The sequence below is a fragment of the Ambystoma mexicanum genome, chromosome 1q (genome assembly GCF_040938575.1).
Source record: "Ambystoma mexicanum isolate Mex_15411 chromosome 1q, UKY_AmexF1_1, whole genome shotgun sequence".
In the NCBI taxonomy this organism is placed as follows: domain Eukaryota; kingdom Metazoa; phylum Chordata; class Amphibia; order Caudata; family Ambystomatidae; genus Ambystoma; species Ambystoma mexicanum.
The window spans coordinates 630,623,002-630,639,686 of record NC_090922.1 but is presented as its reverse complement, the minus strand read 5'-3'; the positions used below and the strand labels follow the sequence as shown (position 1 = coordinate 630,639,686).

Genomic DNA, 16,685 nt, shown 5'->3' with positions numbered 1-16,685 from the left:
TCCTGTCCTCTGTTGTGTAAGGCATTGAACAGACGCTGCAATAATGTTCCTAAATTCAGCATTAGGAAGGTTTGCTTGTCATTGGCTATCATGATTTTCCTAGATTTTGTATGGTGCTCAAACTGCTGTTGCCACCGCTTCCAACGGAGGGCGGCACCTTCTACATAAGGGTCAAATGGTTTCATGAATGTCTCTTGTGACGAGCCCAGCAACATGGTTGCATCAGGATCTCGGTTTTGGCTGCCTAGTTTGAGACCCCAGAAGGTGTCTCACCCACTAGTCCCTGGGAATTTTTCATCCAGGTGGCCAGGACACGGCCATCACTTTGGGATCCAGTTCCTGGGGGCAGACTTGTGCGGGAGGATCAACTGGGTGAGGGGTCTTTGGGGGGGAGGGGTGTGGGGACACCAGATGGTGAGACGCAGTATTCCCTTCCCTGTAACAACTTTACCCCACCCTACCCGGTAGGATATTTAGCAGCTTTACCTCCCCCCCCCCCCACCTTCCCTTTTTACAGCACAAACACTTTTCTCACTGAAAGCTTGCTCTAAGGGAAAACAGACTAACACCTGAGCCGTGTAACTGACATGTCCCAATACTATGGTTAGGCAATTATCGACAATCACTCACACATGACTTCCATTACACTTCCCCACATGGATAAAAGGCAGAGCACATAGCACATTAGGCCGCTCTGAGCGAGGCAAAGCACATGAGGAAACAGCAGTTCCAAGATGGCAGTGTAACGAAAGGAGAAAGATGGCAAAACAGAAGGGGGTCGCAAGGAGGGAAGTTCCCTTGACCCTTTCGATAAGGAACCGTTATTCCCGCGAAATACCGAGAGAAAGCGTAAGACCAGGAAACCAGGCTGAAGAATCCATCATTGTGTGTCGGAGGTACCCGGGGCCCTCCCGTATCACTAATCCAGGTGGGGAGAATCCCCAGCCACTGTGGTACTGTCCTTGGCTCCAAGAATAAAGCTGCTTCAGTGAAAGCAACACAGCCTGTGAGTTGGGAAGACAGATACACAATCAGTCTGTGATAAAACCAAGGTTGCAAGCAGCAACATTGTATGGCGAGTGCTGGAACGAACACTGTTAAAACGGTGTGATAAGAGACGCGAATGAAGTTAAACTGCGATGAGTGAGCAAACTTTAAAGCAAGCTACAATGCCTTTATCGCAGGCCTCTGTAAGGTACCCGTCTGAGAAGTGATAAAACTAGATGGATTTGGTCCGAGCCCGACAGAGGGCGATACATTGAAAGCTTTGTGTTAAAGTGGGCCTGAGCCCGGCAGAGGGGGGGCCCGGGTGAATACAAAATTACCCAATAATTTGCACATGAGAATCCCGAAGGTACTTTTGAGTGTTTGTTTGTCGCATCAGGCCCTATGAAGTAAGACTTTGAATGGCAAAGAGACTTTGACGTGGAAGGCCCTGATACTGAGATTTGAACGACATCCTTGTGCTGGAGAAGCCAGAGACTGTGCTAAGCTTGAGTGTGCAGCCTTGTCCTGTGCTGAAAACATGGGGAAGGGAGGCCAACGGCTTGAATATCCTGACATTATTTCTTGAACACTTTTCTTTTGCATAACACTGTTTCCCACACTATTTGTATTTCGAAGTAAGGATTGGCAAAGGGTTAATTAGTATAGGCCCTTTTATTTGACAAGACCCCATCACTTTGCTGGTGTCACTTAGGGCTGATTAACTATGATCTTGTCAGCCTGCTGGATTGTCTCCATCTGTGGCGTGGACCGCTTGCCCTGATGTGTGCGAGTTGTAAAACAAGTCTGGTATATGGCACTTTGGCGTGCCGTTCCAACTCACTGATGCGTGCTGGTGCGGTAATGTTCTGTTGTTTCTCACGTCTGCTTCCCGTGTTTCATTATTAAAGCCCATTGTTGTGGTTATTTGTTGTTTGTTTTCGTTCTTTATTAATGTATTTGCATGTTTATTTTTCCCCCTCTGCCTCCTCGGGCTTGTGGTCGCACCCACTTCTTGTCCTGCCGGTTTCCGGAACCGCCTGGAAGCCGTGTATGCCGGCAGCTCGGAGGGCCTGCACGCTGTTGACACTTTGCCCACTGGTGGTCCTATGGGGTGGGGGGAGTGATCGGAGCGCTCACTTTGATCTCTCTCCATGTCCTTGCTGGGGAGAGCATCCACATCGGGCGTGTGAGGCCATTCACCTTCTCTTCGCCATTGTCATGTGTGCACAGTTGGGGGTGGCCAGCTAAACCCAACACATCAATCACTGACTCACACACCGGGTGTTGTTATTCTGCAATGATCCAATGTAAGGGGCTCTGTGCCTCTTTTTCTTCTTTGCTCTCCCATTCACATCATGCCACTCTTCGGCCTTTTCCTCTATACCACAATAATGACCCTTTGACATGCTAGAAAGATGCGTAAACGACTAGAGCAACCTGTTGCATCCCCGATAGACCTTCTGCACACTAAATTAGCTGTGTCCTAGATTAATCTTCTTGCCCTAAGTAGGGCTTTTACATACTACACAGACCTGTTCTGCTCACAATAGATCAGAATTAATTAGATAGACCTGAAATTTACAAGCTGTAACTTTTTGGTGCTAGCTAGAGAACCTGCATATTAAATCCTTTGTGCATTATTTAGGCAACTTAGCTTTTATATGCCAAGCAGGCAGTTTGTGCACTAGATGGAGATGCTTTATTGGTTGCATAGACATTTGCCAAAAAGAGGTTATATGCTGGATAGACTTGTATATTAAATGGAAGATTCTTGCACAACTTTTAAGGATTCAGATGCCCTCAAATCGTTCTGCAGTTGATATTATTTTACATTGCACAACCCTTAAGAAGAACAAAATATCCCTTTAAAAATGATAGTTGTATGCGTAAAAAAAAAAACTCTTCAAATCACTCCACATCTAAGTGAAGTTACGAAAATGATCTCAAAACTCAGTGTCATAATAATATTCAAGAGACTTGCAACCGAGTGTGGTAGGGGTGGGGATATGGATTTGATCAGACTGATTGCAGTAGTTAAGACCTTGCTCTTACCTAGTAGCAATGGCAGACAGTGTCATGCCCTGCAGATGGTTTCCCGAGGGGATCCGCATTGGCAGAAAAGACTGTTCAAGTAGTTAAAGATCTGCCACCTTCTATATCTGTGCCTTCTCATGCTATATATCATGCATATATACAATTTGTTGATGGTAATATTTATATAAAACGTGAATTATTTCCCTCTTTTGTGTAATGCTGTGTTTTAGGGATTGTATTTTGGAAACTCTTGACAACTGTACTGTTTTTTTTTTTGCAGATGTGCAGCCATGAAAGCAGGTGTAAAGTGGAGCCACTGTGGAAGGCAGGCGTTTTTTCCCCATCTTCAGATGCTTGATTATGAAGCCTGACAACAATTTGAAGGACTGGACGTCACCCGCCTTGTGTCTTTGTAACCCTCAATCTCTTTGTCACCTACCCTCTCCCTAGATATTGTATGAGGGCATGGGGATCTCCCTGGAGGAGAGACACGGGCAGGCGGAGATGGACAGCCCAAGGGAGGCTGCTGCAGTTGGCTGGCGGAAGGTTTTGTATGAACGTCAGTCATTCCCAGATAACTACGTTGATCAGCGTTTCCTGGAGGACTTGAGGAAGAACATCTATGTCCGGCGGTACAGCTACTGGTCCGTGGTGCTGGAGTCGGCTGTTGTAATCCAGCAACTTTGCAGTGTTGTGGTGTTTGCCGTAATATGGTGGTACATGGACCAAAGCTTGCTTGCCCCACAATCTCTCTTTGGAGCTGGCCTGGCCTTCTCCCTGATCGGTTACATACTCTTCGATGCAGTTGATGGTGGGACAGGCCGACAGGAGAATGGATGCACCCGCTGGGCTGACCTAAAGAACTCTTTGGTCTTCTTGGCTTTCACATATGGCTTCTCCCCTGTGCTGAAGACGCTGACCGAATCTGTCAGCACAGACACCATCTATGCCATGTCTGTGCTTATGCTGCTTGGGCACCTCATTTTCTTTGACTATGGGGCAAACGCTGCCATTGTATCCAGTACTCTTTCCCTGAACATGGCCATCTTTGCATCCGTGTGCCTGGCATCCCGGCTGCCCAAGTCTTTGCACAGCTTCGTCATGGTAACCTTTGCCATTCAGATCTTCGCCCTATGGCCCGCGCTCCAAAAGAAACTGAAGGCACACACGCCACTCTGCTACTTTGGCATCACCTTGCTCTTTGCCCTTTCGGCTGGGTTGGGGATGCTGACCATTTCAGCTGTTGGTGCTCTGTTGTTTGTCCTTCTGCTGGTGTCCATCTCCTTCCTGTGCCCATATTACCTCATCTGTTTACAACCCTTCAAAGACAACATCCACGGGCCTTGGGACGAAGCAGAGATCACAGAAGACCTTTCCAGATTCCTGATGTAGCAGGGGCGCCCTCCACATGGGTGAGAGGCTAGGGTTCACTGGTATCAGGAACAGAGATCCTCAGTGGCAGTGGAGTGCAAAGCGGGTAGGTGAGGTAATCCCACATAGCTAAATGTAGGCCAAGCACACACATCCATATTCCTCGGGTGGCTTGTTTCAGGCAAAGTGTTACATTAGGGAGATGCAGAGTGATCAAGAAGGCTTCGGCAGGTTCCTCGTTAATCTGCGATACAGTATGGAGATCTCCAGAAACAGTGAATGCTTATAAAACCATATCAATTTCCATGCAATGTTAGGAAATGGTGTTTGCATTCTGGCTAGGTGGAGGACAGTGCAATCTCACCAGGTCCTAACATAGCTTGCCTCAGGGCTCAGTGGTAGGAAGACTAGCATGACTCCTAATCCCTACAGAACTGTAATTGGGTGAGGTGGTAAGCAGGGAAACCTCCCCATGGCTTCATGTGAGAACCTCCTGTTGCTCTCAACTCTGGCATTTGCTCTGTGATCGGAGGGGATCTGGAGGCCAAAGACTGTCAGGTTTTCAGGGTTAACAGCTCATATTTCTCTTTGTTCCTAATTTCCTGGCACCTGGTTAAGTCAAGCTTGTTGGAAAGGACGTCCTTTCCAGGGTCTTGATGTATCTTGTGGACATCGAAACGTGGGCATAAGAGCACTGACTACATACATGGTGGACATGTAGAACATTTTAAATGCACACTCTATCCTTGGTACTCTTAAGAAATGCAAAATATCTGTATTCGTTTAATGTTAATAGGAATTGTTGGATTGTTTTATTTCTTCCTCCGACTCCCAATTTGTCACCCTCTAGTTGGCCATCCATAGTTTCCCCTGCAAGACCTCTGATGTTAATGAAAGAAATAAAATTCTGGATGCTACCTGCAAATTTCAATTCAAAGCGCTTGTTTTATGGTAGACAAATTAATCCGGCAAGGAGATATCGGTTTGCTTAACATTCTGTGGGATGATGCACAGCAGCGTTGCAACCCTATATGCTATGCAATTTTAATAAAGTGTTTAATGTTTGTGGTACTGTTGCGTGGCATTACCCGACGACTGGTGGATTTTAGAAGGCAGTTATCCCCAGTGGTACAACTGTTCTCCTTGGTGCTACACGCATCAATCACTAGAACCTTTAGAATGCATCACTTCAAAGTTTTTCCTCTCCCATGATGTCATTGATTGTCTCAAACAGCTTTGGTGTTGCATTAAGCGTGAGCACCTGCACATATGCCTTCATCTTTGCATAGGAACAAACTATATCTCCACTCTATATCTATTTATGGCTAGCATCTGCCAGAGTTCTGCACTTGGCTCTGGTCTAATTTTCTGAAACTGATCTCTTCTAGGTGAGTCCTTGATTATCCACTGGAGGCCATTGGACAGTTTGCCTGGTCCTCATAGAGGAGCATGAACCTGGAGCCCTACTGGGTTCCATTTTTTTATGAATGTTGTGGCCAAGTCTGGCATCTCAGGTGACTCTTTTCTGGCAGGTCAAGTTGATAGTTCCCAATTTTTATGAAAACATGATTATACTATGGGGCTTGGTAGATGAGCCTTTTAACAGAAGGTGGTGATATAACCTATGATTGCAGGGAATAAGGAAAAGAAGAACAATGCGTGTCCCAAGAGCCAACCCAGGTTAGTCCATGTATATCGTTGTATCATCTTCGTCTGCTTGTGTCGTTGCTGCTGAGGGGATAGTGCTCGAGGGTTGCTTAAATGGCAGGTAAGGAGTTTGGTGCCCTTAGGCTAAGGGGCAAGTGTACCATTATTAAGAGCATAGGGAACAGAATCTAAAAAATGTGCAATTAAGTTTGGGGCACTGAGGTGGTGTGTACGAACAGTTGGGGAGGTTGGGGGACACGGTAAACCAGCAGATGGTTTGAACTTTGCTGGTGGGGCTGTTGTGTGGGCTTATTTGAAAACAAGTTTTAGCAATTCACACAGGACTCTATTTTTCATGAAGAACCAGTCATCCTGGTGTTTGAAGTGGGGTGCAATGAAAAATGTCAGCTTTTAGCAGAGTCCTGTTGGCTAACATAAGGAATTATTCTATGGGTAACAAGGTTTAGTGTGGAATACTGATGTTACGATTGTATAGCTTTAGGATGCTTGTCGGGGTTTAGGCAGACTATTAAGGTGGAGACATGCATCTGACAGCCAAAGTGAACCACAGAATAGCTTGCCCATTCAGTGTGGAATAGCGTTGTTGCAGTTGATCACTTGCTGGTGCTAGGGCTGGACGACATTGGGCTGAATGGCGATATATATATATATATATATATATATATATATATATATATAATATCCAAAATAAGGGGGAAAGGCGAGCCGCACTCCCGCAGGCACAGCAGCAATTGCAGCAAACTCCAAAACACTGACAAAAAGCAAGGAAACACTGTATTGAAAAACGGATGTATTTTAATTTTTCCATAAAGGTAAAACAATTGTACAGAAAAACAATAGTACAATCAGCAACCACACAAAGACACACATAGGCAGGATGCCATGGTACACGACCTGTACACACGCGTTTCGCGCTCCACTGAGCTATATATATATATATATATATATTTCTGAGGCTTGTGGAATCTGCTTAGATCACATGCTGTGCATAGGCCGACATCTAGTGGAAGCTGCGGAGTATTACAGTTTGTTTTTCGAAACTCGAAAATGGGCGTCGACACAGGCGTGCCAGTAATACTATCCCTAGTGTGACGTCCACTGTACCCAAGATCCCTCACGCGTCTAGGATCCTCAGATTGTTTTTTTCCGCCATACTGGTCGGAAGCATCTTGCGGAGTCCCCTGGCCTTAGCCATACTTTTGCTAATTATTGAAGTAAAATTATTTATTGACATCCTTCCCCACCCCAACGTCGACCCTCGACGACGGTTGGAGAAGACATCGACCGTCGGCTGCTGCACGACGGATCTGGGCCTCGGAAGGCCGCTGGCCTCGGCCCGGGCCTAGTAGGCCGCTGGCCTCGGCCCTGCAAGTAGGGAGAGTGGGGGGTGGTACATACTCTTCACTCTTAGTATATAGGTACACCTTATATATTTCCTACACTTACCAGCCCGCTGCCTCAAGGTGCGTATGGAGGGTACCCCTTTCCAATTCTGCCCCAAGTGCAACCGCAAATACCCTTGGGTCGACAGGCACGCCACGTGCAATCTCTGCTTGCCGAGGGACCACCCCGAAGCGAACTGCAGAGCGTGTAGTAGGTTTAAGCCTAAGACACTTAAGGACCGTTCGACAAAGCGTTGGGCCCACCACGCCAGGCAGGCGGCCATGGCAGCGGAGGGCGCCTTCAGCGATGGCAGCGACGCCGTACTTTCGGACGGCGAGGGCATTACGGCGTTGAAAGACTGCCGAGCGCAGGTCCCCGACCTCGGAAGGTTGTCCGGCAGGGCGGCTATGGGGAAGACCCCCGGCGACGCAAGCGCTACACACCCTACACACACTAAGCACACTAAGTCCAACCGAACCTCGACAACGTCGACTTCTCGGAAAGAGGCACAGATAGAACGGTCCGACTCGGTGTCCTCTGGGCGCTCTCGATCGAGATCGCCGCATGACGCAAGGCAATCATCCACTCTTGCCAAGAGTGCCTCGCTCCCTAGATTAACGGAAGTTCGATCGTCGGAAGACGAAGACGACTTCCACCCCCAGGCCGCGCTCCAGGAGACCGAGGCCGCAGTTAACACCAGCGAGGCCCCACGCTCAAAACAAGGTACCTCTAAGACCATCCTTCCACCCTAAGCAGACAGTCAAACATAAATCTACTGGGACATCAACATCCAGCAAGGCTACCCTTGATAAGTCCTCTAAGTTGCCTACTAAAGCCATACCCTGTTCCAAGGAATGGTCCAGTGAAGACATAGACAGGGTCATGTCAAGGATGTCTTCCTTAGCTGATTTTTATGACAAGAACCCAGAACATTTCCTTTCGTATGACCCTCAAGGGGCCACACCCTCAGGCTCCTCTGATCCTATCCCCCTAAGTAAAAAGGCCCGGTTCGAAAGACCTGAACCCTTCGAGGTGCAGCCTTACTCTACTCCATACTCTACTCCACACCCCAGATACCAAGGACAGCCTTTCCCTGAAGGGGACCAGGAGTTTACAATTATGGAGGAACAAACCGGGACTGAATACTATGCGGATGATGAGGACCTGGAGGAGGTAGAAGACGAGCAGGAAATTTACAGAGTAGATTCCCCGGTAGAAAGCGAAGCCCCAGTTACCGACTCGCCAGTTGATAACCAGCCCCTCCTTAATGAAGTTCTCGCTGGCGCGGCAGAACATTTTCACATCGACACCCACGGTGTACAGGAGGAAAGGGACTTCGCAGAAGAGTTGGTGGGAGAAAGGAGGCCGGTCGCTCAAACCATCCCTATCCTTAAATCCATCCAACGTAGAATATATCCATCCCTGGTGAATCCAAACCTCACCAGAGCCGTCAACCCCAGAGTCGAAAAACTTTTTCGGGCAGCCCAGTCTGACCCTCTTTATATAAGAGGACAGCTTAAACCAGACTCCCTAGTGGTTACCAACACTCGGAAGAGGGCTGGGACACCCTTATCGTCATCAGAAGCTCCTCCCGACAAGGAGAGCAAAAGACTATACGGGTTTGGCAGGAAGGTAGCCTCAACGTCCGCCTACCAAGCAAGGATTGCAAACTCCACCACCCTGTTGGCAAGTTACCACTGCCATCAATGGGAAGAGGTCGCAGCGCTCATAGCCTCTGCTCCTGAACCGGTAAAGGGCCAGTTGGCTCGGATCTCGGCAGAAGAGAGAGCCGTGTCTGGTTGCATATTAAAAGCAACTTTCGACGCCGCGGACAACGCAGGAAGATTGATAGCAGAAGGTACTGTTATCAAGAGACATGCGTGGTTACGGCAGTCGGGGTTCAAAACAGAAACACAGGCTTCATTAATAGACAAGCCGGTGGAACCCGATCTATTGTTTGGGAAAGCGGTCGAAGACGCACTTAAGAATGCCAAGGACGAGTACGAGACTCTCAAATCCCTTGGCCAGCTTACCAACAAACCCCCTAATCAGAGGGGGAACAGTAATTTTCGTCGCCCACGCGGCCAAAATTCACAAAGAGGCAACTATGCCCAAGGACAGGGTACACAATGGAACAACAACCAGCAGTCTACCCAGAGTTACAGCAAAGGTAACAAAAGAGGTCGTGGAAGAGGCAGAGGCAGCCCCAACAAGGGAGGTGGCATGCCTCCACCAAAGCAGTGACGCTCAGTTCAAGGTCCCTTCTCACGCAACCCCAGTAGGGGGACGCATTTCCAACTTCACCCAGGCTTGGGAAGGGATCACCTCAGACAGATGGGTGCTGTCAACAGTGTCCACAGGATATTGTATAGAATTAATGCAGCGTCCCCGGAACCACCCTCCACGACAAAGAGTACACTCCTTAGAACATCAGAAGATCCTTCTCGAGGAGATCGCCATTCTGCTAGAAAAGGACGTGATAGAACTCGTCCCAGGACACCAGGTAAACAAGGGTATCTATTCAACTTACTTCCTTGTGCCAAAGAAAGATTTAACAATGCGCCCAGTATTGGACTTACGGCCTGCCAACAAGTATGTCAAGCCCCAAAAATTCCGTATGACCACGCTACAAGAGGTAATCCCCCTCCTAAAAAAGAGGGATTACATGACAACCTTGGATATGAAAGATGCTTATTTTCATATTTCCATGCTCCCAGCCCACAGAAAATACTTGCGCTTCAAGGTGGACAGTCGCCACTACCAATTCAAGGTACTGCCCTTCGGGATAGCTTCAGCACCAAGGGTGTTCACCAAGGTACTGGCGGTGGCAGCTGCACACCTACGCAGGGAGGCAATCCCAGTGTACCCTTATCTGGACGACTGGCTCATAACGGGGGAAACCCCAGGAATTTGCAGGTCAAACATTCAGAGGACTATCGACCTCCTCCACAAATTAGGCTTCTCTATCAACGAGAAGAAGTCAAGTCTGGTGCCCAGCACCTCAAAACAGTTCCTAGGAGCTATCCTAGATTCTCAAAAAGGGTTGACCTTTCCCTCGGAAGAGAGAATTCGGAATATTCTACTGCAAATTCCACATTATCAGTCAGGTCAACAAATAACGGTACGCAAAGCAATGCGGTTACTGGGCATGATGGCGTCATGCATTTACCTGGTCCCCCACGCGCGTCTGCGCATGCGTCCCATGCAGGAATGGTTGGCGAAACAGTGGTCTCAGGCAAGTGGTCAGTGGGACGATCTAGTGGTCGTTTCGCCAACACTCGTACAGAGCTTACACTGGTGGACAAGAGAGAATCTCGCAAGGGGAAAACCCTTTTACGATCCCGAAGTACAGGCAGTGGTGACTACAGATGCATGCCTGACTGGGTGGGGAGCTCACCATCTCCACCACACAGCTCAGGGTCTCTGGTCTCACTCAGTAGCCAAGAACCACATCAACCTGCTAGAGCTTCTGGCAGTATTCCGAGCGCTTCGGGCGTTCGAGCCCCATCTGCTAAACTTGTCGGTGCAGATCCGGACGGACAGCACGACAGCCATGTTCTATTTGAACAAACAAGGAGGGACTCGTTCGCCAAATCTGTCCAAGCTTGCCCAGAAAATCTGGATATGGGCACTCAGACGGAACATCTTCCTGTCATCACAACATGTTCCAGGGGAGCTCAATTCCCTAGCGGATGCCCTAAGCAGAGACTCCCTCCCAGAGGAACACGAATGGGTCCTTCACAGAGATATCGTAGAAGATCTCTTCTCTCAGTGGGGTTTCCCCACTATAGACCTATTCGCCACAAGCGAAAACAAACAATGCCCAGGATTTGCATCCAGGTTCCCCCAGCCAGACTCCCAAGGGAACGCCCTGTGGATGAACTGGTCAGGGATGTTTGCGTACGCTTTTCCACCAACTCCTCTCATCAGGAAGGTGGTGTACAAGATGAACAAGGAATCGATGACGCTCATCCTAGTTGCTCCCATGTGGGCGAGACAACCATGGTTTCCACACCTACGCAGGATGGCGGTGTGCGAGCCCATCAAACTCCCAGCCTGGTACAACCTACTGTCCCAGCAACAAGGTCAAACAGTGCACCAGGAACCCAACTCAATGAACCTGGCAGCATGGCTCCTGAGGTCATAGAGTTTGGCCATCTCAATTTACCACAAAGGTGTATGGACATCCTAAAAGAATCCAGGAAACCAAACACAAGGCACTGTTATTTTGACAAGTGGAAGAGATTCGTTATTTGGTGCCAGAATAAACAAATCAACCCAGTTGATTGCACTCCTTCCAACGTTGTGACATACATGCTCCACCTGCTAGATGCAGGATTGGTTTTTAACTCGCTGAAAGTACACCTGGCAGCCCTCTCGGCTTACACCACATCCCATAACAAGGTGTCGTGGTGGAAAGTACCAGTAGTTAAAGCCTTCATGGAAGGAGTAAAGAGACTTCACCCTCCTATTTCGAACCCACCGCCAGGATGGGACCTTAATGTGGTGCTAGCTAAGCTCATGGGCCCCCCTTTCGAACCCATGCATAAAAGTAGTCTCAAACACCTGACTTATAAAACGGCCTTCTTAGTAGCCATTACCTCTATAAGAAGGGTCAGTGAAATTCAGGCTCTGTCAGTGCAGGATCCTTTCTTTACTATCCACAAGGACAAACTGGTTTTACGCACACACCCTAGGTTCTCACCTAAATTTATATCAAAGTTCCATGTAAACCAGTCCATCGAGCTTCCGGCTTTCTTCCAGAACCCGCAAAGCTCGGCTGAGGTGAAACTACACACCCTAGATGTGTGTAGGGCGGTCCTCTACTATGTAAACAAAACCAGATCGCTAAGGAAAACAGATCAACTGTTTGTCTCCGTAGCTACAGGCAGAGAGGGAGATCGCGTCTCTAAAGGCGCTATCTCGAAGTGGATTATCAACTGTATACAGCTGTGTTACTCTCTTTCTGAAAAAACTCTGCCTTTTACGCCAAGGGCCCACTCTACTAGAGGCATTGGGGCCACTCTGGCTTTCATTGCAAATGTTCCCCTCGACACCATTTGCAAAGCAGCTACTTGGAGCTCTATTCACACTTTTACTCAGCATTACTGCATTGACACTCATTCCAAGACAGATACACAAGTGGGACAAGCGGTTCTAAGACACCGGTTTGCTCATGACCCTTCTCACATCCCACCTCCTTCTTCTGGTACTGCTCGCTAATCTATGCACAGCATGTGATCTAAGCAGATTCCACAAGCCTCAGAAGGGATACATTACTCACTGTAATCGTATTTCTGATGCTTGTATCTGCTTAGATTTACATGCGACCCACCCTTCCTCCCCTCCGAGAGAAGGCGCATGATTGCTTGTAGTCTTACCTTTCTGTCTATCTGCTTGGATTATCTGTACTCACGCTACTCCTCATGCTTCCTCATGTCAGAAAAAATACAATCTGAGGATCCTAGACGCGTGAGGGATCTTGGGTACAGTGGACGTCACACTAGGGATAGTATTACTGGCACGCCTGTGTCGACGCCCATTTTCGAGTTTCGAAAAACAAACTGTAATACTCCGCAGCTTCCACTAGATGTCGGCCTATGCACAGCATGTGAATCTAAGCAGATACAAGCATCAGAAATACGATTACGGTGAGTAATGTATCCCATATATATTCAGTAAAAAAACGTTAACGGGACGTTATGGTTAAGTTGCACAACTAAAAACCTATGAAATTCAGTGAAAAAACTTTGTTAAAGGGACGTTATGGTTCCAAGTAAAACCGAAAAACCCCTGAAATTCGCCAGTTATGGTAAGCTAAGCACCCATAACTCGCGCCACCACCGTGCACTGCTAAGCCTAACACCCAGGACATCAAAGATGACATCACAAATGTCATTGATGACACCACTGATGACATCACATGTGCATTTACCTTTCATGAAAAGTCTGTACAAGGGTTTCTTAGTGTTAAAAAGTGTCAAAGATTATTGGAATACATATCAAGTGCTAATCAGTGCATTAAGCTATGCATTGATATAAATGGCATTCTATTATTAACTTCAATCCAGTATACTAAGGTACTCATGTAGAAACATAGGCATTGCGTGCAGCATACATGATGGAGGTGCAATATTCATAAGCTTGCCATGTTGAATAGTGAAATGATAACTGTTTTCATATTAGAGTTTTGCGTACAGTGAAACTTGTGATAAGTAGGTAATAAAACCCACTTACTACATAATTGCATTATTATAGACAAATCACAAAGAGACAACACCACATACAAATATGAATATATACAAGGGAATTGAAGTAAGAAAAAAAACAGCAATAGAAGCAGAAAGTGTTCATAACCTAACTGATTACCTTTATGCAGAGAAATGATTGCTCTGTTTCAAAGCTGTTACTTACCCTATCTATATATATCACATGATGTGTCTGGACCCTAAGGAAAATAGTGTGAGTACAACATATAAAAAATATGAGCATATACAGCGAAAGTACAGTAATAAAAAAACATCAACAGTATCAGAAAGTGCTGTTAAATCTACTGATAACTTTAATGCACAAAAAGGATTGCTGTCTTTCAAGGTTGTGTCTTCCCCTATGTATATGTTCCATATGATATGACTGATGTCCTGACGTCTTAAAAAGCCTTATACATCGGGAATCAAGATGGATACACCGATTAGATACATACCACCATGGACTGAATGAGTCCTTCCAACCCAGCCTTTTTTGATCCTGGCATATATAGACGCAGATACCCTACTCATGATCAGAGTGAAAAACCTACTGGCGGTCGCCGACCCTCCCAGACTGAGGCAGGGAATGGCTCACGCAACATGATGCAGCTTTACACACTCCATTCCCCTGTCCTTAGATTTAATGTCCCCCACCACAGGACCATGACGGCCTTGCATGTCACTTATCCTACATGTATTCAAGCTTCTGCCTCAGTGCCAGAGCCTATGGCTTTGTTCGAACCGCCACACACAGCGAGCCCCGTAACCCAGGCATCGCTCGTTGTCGTGACAACATAGGACAGCGTATCAGGAAGCACGCTGCACAACGAGCCCCATTACGCATTATGCCACACCAATCCACGCATAGTTTGCCTTAGCGGTTGCCATAACTACCTGCTGGCGTCCGCTTCAGCAAGGCTGAGGAGAGACACTTGGAAGCAGACACCGGAGCTGCGCACACGGACCACGAGAGGGACGCAGAGAAGCCCTCTGACCCAGGTGAGAGTCGGACACACAGTGTTATCGTCCTCACCACATGCACGAGATCAAGGGTGAAAGGCACACGCAGCGCCAGGATCTTGCCTCACACACTCCAGCCCTCGTGGCACAGTCCTATTTTAATATAGTAGATTTCTCGCATTCAAAGCACCCTTCCACCCCGGACACGGGACTAAGTGAGGGAGGCATGCCTCGCGACACTGCACTGCTCCCCTGGAGCCAGACCCGCGCCACTAGAGCGGGCTACTTTCAGTACAAAACAAATTCCCGTTCCACTAACGTGCCCCTTCTTCTTTTTCCTTTCCCCCTTCTCCCCATTCCCTACCCTCCCTCTCCCCCCCTTTTTTCTTTCCCTTTCCCTCTCTACAGAGGTACTTCCGACAACACACGGAAGCCCTCCACTGTCTGCACCAGAAGCTGCCTGCCCACGGTCCTCTGTGAGTGCCCCTTCCAACCCGGACCCTCCAAGAAACTTGGGATTTTGTTACCGGCATAGCTTCAAGTACAGCTGGTAACCAGAGCTACTCTGTTAAATCACTAAATATAAGGCTGCACTTACAGCTTCATAAACCTGAGAACTTCACACATCTCTCTTTGCTATCTGGTCTTTACACAGGATCTACCCACTGGACGCCCTGAAGAAGGTGCCATATACTTTCGAAGTATACAAGAAGCACCGAAACGTGTACACACTAAACAGCATATTGAAGAAGATTCAGGACAGAATAGACCACCATTCTTCTCGCACTTAGTGTGTCTAACAAATGTTTTGTGAACACGTTGGCTAGAATTTAAGATATCTTTTAAGTCCAAAGACTTGGACTTCTTTTCAGCAAATAATTACTCTGAGCATTTGAAATGAGAGACCTGTCAATAGAATGACTAATCGTAAAGGAAACTGTTCCTCATAGCACTTACAACTTCCCGGATATGCTTTAATTGTTAAGTGCAATTGTATGTCACGAGGAATATGTCTTTCTACTAAGAATCACTAAAGCTAAATGTATGCTTCTCTCTATGTTGTACACCAAATCCTTGTCATTGAATATGTAAAGTGTAACATGATCATATTTGATTTTTGTTTAGAACACTGTATTTATGTATCACTGTGAATGTGTCAGTATTTTACCACACACTTGTTCCATATAAATTATTATTTTTTCAATACACTTGGTTATATATGGTCATTTGTCTTCTAGTTTGGTACGTACAGGGCCTCAATCAATAGGGGCGTAGTACTAACTGCAGATACAGACATGGACCGAGACCAACCCACAGGAATGTTGCCCCTGTCCCCACGCCGCTCCTGCCGCAAATTTGGTGTAAATCCATCCAGCGGTTTGGGCTGTAGGTGTGCGCAAAGTTTTGGGACCCCCCCCCCCTATAACTTTGCCCCCCCTGGACCAAACCTCTCCAAACTTTGCAAATAAATTCAGAGTGGGCCATATACTTTTTTGCAAAGTTTGGTGAGGATTCGTCCAGAGGGAGTGAAGTTATAAGCCACCCAAAAAATGCTCTTCCTATGGAAACACCAACTTAACCATAACTTCATGGACGCTGTATTGTTTATGTGGGTTAAATGCTTAGTTGTAAGCTGCCAACTACATGTGAGATGTCACAAACCCCTTTTTTTAAGACATTGATCAAAATAAAGTGCAAATACAAGGCTCCTCTTCCTGTTTGAGAATACACACAGCTGTGTAAATATCAAAATGTAAATAAATATCTTGTTAATTATATTGTCTCATCCTATATCATTTTTGAAAATATATTGCTATATCTCTGAAACTCGATATATTGCCCAGCCCTAGCTGTTTTCCGACATGTGGGGAGGAAGAGAAGGGAAGGGAAGAGAATTATCGGTTCTGGGTGAGAATTAGAGGGACAGAAAGAATAATGGTTGGGGAGTATGATAATATAGCTGTTGAGGCCATTCGGAATAGTCTGTACAGTGAAGAGTAATGAGGTGTGAACTGACAACCAATTGTGGGTAGT

At 47.0% G+C, this 16,685-nt stretch overlaps 2 protein-coding genes across 5 annotated transcripts in view; both read left to right on the top strand.

Moving 5' to 3' along the window:
• PIGC (phosphatidylinositol glycan anchor biosynthesis class C) overlaps positions 1 to 16,427 on the top strand; it is a 142,063-nt gene extending 125,636 nt beyond the window's left edge. For 2 of the 4 annotated variants that reach the window (XM_069641204.1, XM_069641203.1), the window contains one exon: positions 3,302 to 5,323. In XM_069641204.1, the coding sequence (XP_069497305.1) occupies positions 3,487 to 4,413 (927 nt within the window). In that variant the 5' untranslated portion in view covers positions 3,302 to 3,486 and the 3' untranslated portion in view covers positions 4,414 to 5,323. Of the gene's footprint in view, positions 1 to 3,301; positions 5,324 to 15,059 lie in introns of those variants that run through there. The other 2 variants (XR_011284874.1, XM_069641202.1) reach the window with 2 other exon arrangements.
• On the top strand, positions 11,498 to 16,427 carry LOC138534157 (uncharacterized). The gene is made up of 2 exons (XM_069641201.1): positions 11,498 to 15,201; positions 15,307 to 16,427. The coding sequence occupies exon 1, from the start codon at positions 11,572 to 11,574 to the stop codon at positions 12,664 to 12,666; it is 1,095 nt and encodes a 364-aa protein (XP_069497302.1). The 5' UTR covers positions 11,498 to 11,571; the 3' UTR covers positions 12,667 to 15,201; positions 15,307 to 16,427.
• Positions 16,428 to 16,685: the final 258 nt, after the last annotated feature.

Excerpts from the sequence above, each read along its gene's own strand:
- LOC138534157 (XM_069641201.1), top strand. The coding sequence starts at position 11,572 with ATGGCTCCTGAGGTCATAGAGTTTGGCCATCTCAATTTACCACAAAGG.